General features: G+C 48.3%; 1 protein-coding gene across 1 annotated transcript in view; it reads right to left on the bottom strand.

Annotated features, from left to right (window-relative positions):
* LOC103741107 overlaps positions 1–2,765 on the bottom strand; it is an 8,604-nt gene extending 5,839 nt beyond the window's left edge. The window contains exon 1 of the mRNA XM_029567706.1: positions 36–2,765. Within this exon, the coding sequence (XP_029423566.1) occupies positions 36–2,321 (2,286 nt within the window). The 5' untranslated portion in view covers positions 2,322–2,765. The remainder of the gene's footprint in view (positions 1–35) is intronic.
* Positions 2,766–8,374: the final 5,609 nt, after the last annotated feature.

The following is an 8,374-nucleotide window of genomic DNA, read 5'->3' as shown; positions in this document are numbered from 1 at the left end:
CTCTGGCGTTCAGGGTCCATTTGCATAGTCAGAACCTGACTCTTGGAGGCAATGTCCTTGGCCGTCTGGTCGGCTAGGCGGTTTCCCCTCGCCTCAGGGTGATTTCCTTTCTGGTGACCTGGACAGTGCATTATGCTGAGTTCTTTTGGTAAAAACAAAGCCTCTAATAGTGCCAAGATTTCTGCTTTGTTCTTTATTTCCTTCCCTCCTGATGTGAGAAGCCCCCTTCTTTTGTAAATTTCTCCGTGGATGTGTGCAGTGGCGAAGGCGTACCGGCTGTCAGTGTACACATTCAGCTTCTTACCTTCTGCCAGCCGCCGGGCCTGTGTCAAGGCTATCAGTTCGGCCTTCTGTGCGGACGTTCCTTCTGGTAAGGGCTCGGCCCATATTACCTTGCTGTCTGAGGTGACTGCGGCTCCAGCCCGGCGTTGTCCCCCTTCAAGGAAGCTGCTCCCGTCTGTATACCAAGTGTGATCTGCCTTCTCCAGTGGTTTGTCGCTCAGGTCTGGTCTGGTGCCGAAAACCTCCGCCAGGACCTGATGGCAGTCATGGTTGCCCTGCGAGTCGGATTCTTCTGTGCTAGGTAGCAGGGTTGCAGGATTGAGAGCGACGGGGGGTCTGAACTGGATGCGGTCAGAGTCCAAGAGCAGAGCCTGGTAATGAGTCATCCGGGCGTTTGAGAGCCACCGATCCGGGGGCTGTCTGATGAGAGACTCTAGGGCGTGGGGGGCTCGAACACAAAGAGGCTGACCCAAAGTTAATTTAAAGGCATCTTTGACCAGGACTGCCAGGGCTGCCACCATTCTCAGACAAGGGGGCCAGCCGGCTGCCACTGGGTCTAGTTTCTTTGACAAGTAGGCTACAGGGCGTCTCCATGGCCCTAATTTTTGGGTCAGGACCCCTTTCGCGTACCCCAGCTTTTCATCCATGTACAGTTCAAATGGCTTTGTCAGATCAGGCAGGCCAAGAGCCGGAGCCTCCAACAAAGCCCTCTTTATGTGGTCGAAGGCTTGTTGGTGGTGGTCCTCCCAAACGAAGGGTCCGTCTGTCTTGGTCAGGAGATACAGGGGGGCCGCCACTTCTGCGAACCCTGGAATCCATAGGCGGCAAAACCCGGCAGTCCCCAGAAATTCTCTCACCTGTCTGTGATCACGAGGTGCTGGGATACCCAAGATGGTTTCCTGGCGAGCTGATGTCAACCATCTCTGTCCTCCGCTCAGCCGGTATCCCAAGTAGGTTACCTCTTTCTGGCAGAGCTGGGCCTTCTTCGCTGAGGCTCTGTATCCCATCTGTCCCAATTCTTGTAAAAGAGCCTCCGTACCTGCCAGGCACTTCTCCTGTGTCTCTGCCGCCAGCAAGATGTCATCTACATACTGTAACAAGATCAGGTGGGGGTGGAGGGTCCTGAAAGCAGTCAGATCTTGGTGTAGGGCCTCATCAAAAAGGGTGGGGCTGTTCTTAAACCCCTGAGGCAGCCGTGTCCAAGTAAGCTGTCTGGAAATCCCCAGGTTGGAGTCCTTCCATTCAAAGGCAAACAAGGGCTGACTCTGATGGTGCAGCTTTAGACAGAAGAAGGCATCTTTTAAATCCAGTACAGTGTACCAAGTATGGCTAGGAGACAAGGTGCTCAGCAAGTTATAAGGATTCGGGACCGTGGGGTGGATATCTTCTACCCGCTTGTTGATTTCCCTTAAATCTTGTACTGGTCTGTAATCCCCGCTTCCTGGTTTCTTAACAGGCAGCAGAGGGGTGTTCCAGGCTGACCGACAGGGGATTAATATTCCTTGCTCTAGCAGTCTCTTAATATGTGGCCTAATTCCTTGGCGGGCTTCGGCCGTCATAGGATATTGTTTAACAGCCACTGGTGTCGCGGTGGCCTTTAATTCGATAATTAGGGGTGGCCGATGTATAGCTAATCCCATTCCTCCTGTCTCTGCCCAAGCGTCAGGGTATTTGGCCAGCCACCGGTCTATGCCTGTTTGGACAGAGTGGGGATCATGATGCAGTCTATATTCATCTTCTAATTTAAGGGTGAGCACTTGTATAGGTGCTCCTTTAGAATCAGTAATCTTGGCTCCCTTATTTTCAAAATAGATGTGTGCTCCAAGCTTGGTTAGTAGGTCCCGTCCTAGCAGGGGGTAGGGGCAGTCTGGTACGTGCAGGAAAGTGTGAGTGACTGTTCCTGAAGCAAGCTGAACCTTCCTGTTTGTAGTCCAGTGATAGCGTTTGGCTCCAGTTGCCCCTTCCACCCATATAGTTCTTTTGCTGAGTGGGCCAGTCGTCTGGGTAAGGACGGAATGTTGCACCCCAGTATCTACCATGAAGGTGACTGGCCTTCCCCCCACATGAAGAGTTACCCTGGGCTCAGGTGGGGGTTCCTGGCCCCGACTTCCCTAATCGAGTTGGAGGATCTTGGCTCTTTCCCCTCTCTGTTTTCCCTTTCTTTTGGTGCAGTCCTTTGCCCAGTGTCCTTTTTCTTTGCAGTAGGCACACTGGTCTCTTTCTAGTTGGACAAGCCGTTGGTCTCCCTTCCTCTCTACTCTGTCTTTATCTTCCTTTCTCACTACTGTGGCCAGGATTCTACTTAATTCCTTATTCCGCTTTCGGTCTCTCACTGCCTCTCTATCTTCTGCCTCTCTCTTCTGTCTTTCCTCTTTTTCCTCTGGAGTTTCTCTTTTGTTAAAAATCCTCTCTGCCTCTCTTAAGAGATCTCTAAGACCTTGTCCCTGTAGGTTCTCCATTCTCTGGAGCTTACTCCTAATATCAGGAGCTGATTGCCATATGAAAGACATAGACACACTTACTTCCTGATCGGGGGAAACACTCACTTCTTGATCGGGGCTATCGGGGTCAAAGGGAGTGTATCTCCAATATGCCTCTTTAAGTCTTTCTAGGAACACAGTGGGCGGCTTGTCGGTTCCCTGCATTACTGATCTTACCTTGGCCAAATTGGTGGGGCGCCTTCCTGCCCCTTGGAGGCCCACTACAAGCACCTGGCGATAAAGACGTAGGTGTCCCCTACCTTCAGCCGTATTGAAGTCCCAAGCAGGTCTAGTAAGAGGGAAGGCAGCCTCAATCTCATTTGGCAGCTGGGTCGGTCTCCCGTCTGCCCCCGGGACGTGCTTCTGGGCTTCCAGGATGACCCTTTGCTTTTCCTCCGTAGTTAAGAGGACCTGTAAGGTCCCTTGATTCCTGAACCTCCCAGACGAGATCCACGGAGACAGAGGGGACTTCACGTCCCTTGATTCCTGAACCTCCCAGACGAGATCCACGGAGACAGAGGGGACTTCACGTCCCTTGATTCCTGAACCTCCCAGACGAGATCCACGGAGACAGAGGGGACTTCACGTCCCTTGATTCCTGAACCTCCCAGACGAGATCCACGGAGACAGAGGGGACTTCACGTCCCTTGATTCCTGAACCTCCCAGACGAGATCCACGGAGACAGAGGGGACTTCACGTCCCTTGATTCCTGAACCTCCCAGACGAGATCCACGGAGACAGAGGGGACTTCACGTCCCTTGATTCCTGAACCTCCCAGACGAGATCCACGGAGACAGAGGGGACTTCACGTCCCTTGATTCCTGAACCTCCCAGACGAGATCCACGGAGACAGAGGGGACTTCACGTCCCTTGATTCCTGAACCTCCCAGACGAGATCCACGGAGACAGAGGGGACTTCACGTCCCTTGATTCCTGAACCTCCCAGACGAGATCCACGGAGACAGAGGGGACTTCACGTCCCTTGATTCCTGAACCTCCCAGACGAGATCCACGGAGACAGAGGGGACTTCACGTCCCTTGATTCCTGAACCTCCCAGACGAGATCCACGGAGACAGAGGGGACTTCACGTCCCTTGATTCCTGAACCTCCCAGACGAGATCCACGGAGACAGAGGGGACTTCACGTCCCTTGATTCCTGAACCTCCCAGACGAGATCCACGGAGACAGAGGGGACTTCACGTCCCTTGATTCCTGAACCTCCCAGACGAGATCCACGGAGACAGAGGGGACTTCACGTCCCTTGATTCCTGAACCTCCCAGACGAGATCCACGGAGACAGAGGGGACTTCACGTCCCTTGATTCCTGAACCTCCCAGACGAGATCCACGGAGACAGAGGGGACTTCACGTCCCTTGATTCCTGAACCTCCCAGACGAGATCCACGGAGACAGAGGGGACTTCACGTCCCTTGATTCCTGAACCTCCCAGACGAGATCCACGGAGACAGAGGGGACTTCACGTCCCTTGATTCCTGAACCTCTCAGTCCCTGGGGCGTCCCCCAGGGCGACAGGCAGAGCTCCAAGACCGTCGTCTTGCTCTAGCACTGTCCCAAAATACAGACGAGATCTCAGTTCCAAGTTCAAATTCTACAGACGCTTACACAAACAAAAGACAGACAACGCAAGACGCAGAGACACAAAGACAACACTGAGGTTGGCCGGCCAACTCACCTCCCCAAAGGGACTGGAGTTGTCCTGGTGGTTCCCTCTGACCGGCTGATCTCAGTGGAACCTCCAAATGTAAGAGCGAGACCACTGAGGACAAGTCAGTCTTTGGGTTGCAACAGCAAGAGGTTTATTTAGGACACAGGTACCTGTGGGCACAAAGTCTCCTCGGAGACCACTGAGGACAAGTCAGCCTTCGGGTTGCAACAGCAAGAGGTTTATTTAGGACACAGGTACCTGTGGGCACAAAGTCTCCTCGGAAGACTTGCGTGCCTCAGGTGGGGTTCAGGGGGTTTTTATAAGGCAGAAGCAGGGTACAGAAGCAGAAGTGCGGATATTGGTTAATTCAAACATACACACAGTAATTTCACCAGTAATTTCAAAAGTATGCAAAGATATGGGGTAAGGGCCGGGGCTAGGGGGAAGTGGGATTGCTAAATGGGAGGTGACCTCAGAGGCACAGATGTTTTCTTAAGATTTCCTGGTATCGGGCCCTCAGGGTGGTCAGGAGTTCTGCCCGTAAAGCTTGTTTATGGCTTGATCTGTGAAGCTTGACCGGCGCCTGCCTGTCCTGACAGGTGGGCTGTGGGCCCCTGAGCACTCATGGCGCCTAGTTTCTTTTTATTTTCTCAGAGCCTTTAGGAGCTGTAGCCTTGTGGAGGAAGCACATCACTTGGGTAGGCTTTGAGCACTTACCACCTTACTCCACTTCTAGTTCACGCTTTGTATTCTGTGTGTGGTTGAAGATGTGATTTCTCTGCTTCCTGATGCTTACTGCCATGCCTTCCCACCATGATGACTCGTTCCTCTGGAACCATAAGCCGAAATAAGCATATTCATCTATTAGTTGTTTGGGTCATGGTATTTTATCACAACAATAGAAAAGTAACATACCACATATAAACACAAACGCCATGCATTTATGTTTACACCCACACACGGACACATGATCCCAAATGGGAAAACATTTGTATGTCCATTAGTAGAGAAATATTTAATATCTCTTTGTAGACACTTTCTTTGTACCACTCTGTGGTCTAATAAAAAGACTGAATAAGTTTATGTCCTGTTGGATCCAGTTCAGAAAACTATAGTCAAATATAAGGCACTTTGGCAAGTTGCGTATTTTGAACTGAAGGAAGCTAGAATTGACAGGCCTCAGGTGCAGTCTCCTAAACAAGGCTTCGCAGCCCTTCTACCCCAGACCCTCCTCCCCTCTTTCCCCCAAGAAACACAGGAAGGCACCATCAGTGAAGTGCTCTAACCTAAAAGGTTTTCTAGAGGAAAGGTGGCTGTCATGAGTACCCCTCCCAATAATCTGATCAGAAAAGAAGATTAACCCACAGCAGGAGGAAACTTAAAGTCCCTTACCTATTCTTTTGAGGTCTTCTACTGAAAAGACTTTATCTACATAATAAGACAACTTCTATCTGGCATGCATTCCATCTTCTCCCATAACCTGTCACCAGAGACTCTAGTTACTTTCTCTAGCTTAAGACACTATAAATTCCACCCACCTGGCCCTTCTTTGAGCCTCATACGTCATGTGCCTTATGTGTGTATGCACATAATGCATTTACTGTCCTGAAATACAATTGTGTCCCTTCTCCCCTGCTGATGTGTCTACTATCAGTTTATTTCTCAGATTCAATAGCAAACCATCAGAATGGAGAAACTAAATCCCTTTCTCCCCTACAGTGTATTGATAGGAAAAGTCTCTTAAGTCTTTGTAGCAAAACAAATTTAGTTAGGGCTGGAGAGATGGCTCAGTGGTTAAGAGCACTTGCTGTTCTTGCAGAGGACCTGGATTTGGTTCCCAGTACCCACATCAGGTGGCACACAACCACCTGTGACTCTAGCTCCAGGGGATCCAGCACACATATGGGCCTCCATGGGAATCAGCACACATATGGTGCACATACAGGTAAGCAAGCATACACAAATACACATAAAATAAAAACTAAGTAAATACTTAAAAAATAAAGTTAGTAAATAATTATATTTATTGTGTATAATTCAGTTTTATTTATGACAGAAAAAAGGGCTAATCCCTGTCAAACTGCCACTTAGGAGGAGTCTATACAACAGAACAGATTAGGTTCTGAAAAGCTGTTTGGAAGCCCGTATGGTTTTAGGTCTGAAGTCATTGAGACAGATTTAAGCTTGTAGTCCCCACTGCCTTCCTGCTCACCAGAAATGTGAATCAATTTCCCTGAAGCTTAAAAAGCAGGCTTATTCTTCTCCTTCTTACACATATATTTTCAAGCAGATTTATTCTCCAAATAGATCAATTTTGTCTTCTTAGAAATTTGTTAAGGAGGGATTTGTCTCCTGCTGCATAATCTTCTCTAGTGTCGTACGTCATCTGTCAGCGGTTTGAAGCCTACCTGTGCTAGTTTGTGATCTGCGTTGATGGTGTGCTCATTCAGAAGTGTGTGAATCCTGGTGGAATCAATACCGGAGACCAGAGTCAGCATGCGTTCACAGCCTCCTTCCTCCTGACACTGTCAGGTAACAGCAGTGTGGGCATCCCATGTTCACGTTAATCCTGTGGCCACTGGCTCACTTTTTCCTTTTCTTTTCACTTAGTCAAATAATTTTCCCACACTTCTGAATACATGTGTACAGCATACCTGTGCCTCATTCTGCACTCTCTTTCCACTTCTGTAAACCTCCAGGTTGATCTCTTCTAATCACTTGCCCTGTCTAAGTGACCTTTCCAGTATCCTTGCTGTTACAACATGCCTGATGCTGTCAGTGTTTGTGACATGTCTAAACCATGAGCATGGCTAATCACCACAGATGGAGTGAAATGGGCACTCAGATGATGCTTTTGCTGAAACAGCTTTGATTCCTCATGTGGGCCATCCCGGGGTAGATGAAACTCAGGGTGAAGCCTGGCACCTCGGCTTTAACTTTGCATCTGTACTTTAGCAGTAGATACAGAAATAAGTTTCTGTCCTTAATCTTTCTTCTTGAGTCCTCCTTAATTCCAGGAGGGCAAAACCAGCCAGGACAGGCTCCAGACTCAGAGTGGGAGGACTAGGCTGCACCTTCGGTGATTAGCAAGTTGCCTAGTAACCTACCATTTTATCGGACCACCTTGCAGGACCAGAACAGTGATGGAGAACCACAGGGCAACCAGGACTGCTTAATTACATGCACCTCTTGCTCCCTACACCTGAACCTCATGTCTGTGTTGTGGAAACAGATTTGGGAGTCACTGGATCCTTTCATCTGTTCCTCATCCCAATGTCGCCATAGAGAATAAATCTCTCTCAGCTTTTCCCTATTTCTCGTCCCCTTAATTAGCCTATTAGGGGCAATGGCCCACCTTAAGATAGTTGGATCTGACAAGAGCCTCGGCTTTTGCATTAAAACTCTGGTAGCATGAGAAACCGTGCAAAGACCCAGGCAAATACAACCATATTATCTGTCAGTGGCAGATCTGATTTAATTTTATTTTGAAGAGTAGCTTTCATTATTTCTATAAGAATTTGTAAATTCAATATTTGTTAATAGAGAAGCTTACAATTACATCTGTAATATTGGATTTGGTTTTTTTTGTTTAACTTAAGACTATGTATTCATATTTTATTTTGTAATTACAAAAATAGGAAATAATAAAAAGGATGATATCATATAATTGTGGTACTTACTGGCAGGCAGAATTGCATTTCTGAGCATGTTTATTTCCTTATGAAAAATGTTTGGGGTTTATTTGTTTGCTCGCTTTGATCATTCATGGTTGGAAAATTCTTTGTGCCCAGAAAAACAATAGGCTCTTCTTTTATGTAAAAACATACTATTTAATTGGGGGCTATCCCAAATTCTGGTTTGATTTAAAAGCCCTAGCTCTGTGGAAAGATACATTCTGTGAATGGGGACAATTCAAAATAGCTTGGATAGAGAGGGGATAAAGGG

The sequence above is a fragment of the Nannospalax galili genome, unplaced genomic scaffold (genome assembly GCF_000622305.1).
Source record: "Nannospalax galili isolate Female #2095 unplaced genomic scaffold, S.galili_v1.0 scaffold411, whole genome shotgun sequence".
Lineage (NCBI taxonomy): Eukaryota > Metazoa > Chordata > Mammalia > Rodentia > Spalacidae > Nannospalax > Nannospalax galili.
The sequence above is the reverse complement of the archived record's forward strand: the minus strand, read 5'-3'. Positions and strand labels throughout refer to the sequence as shown.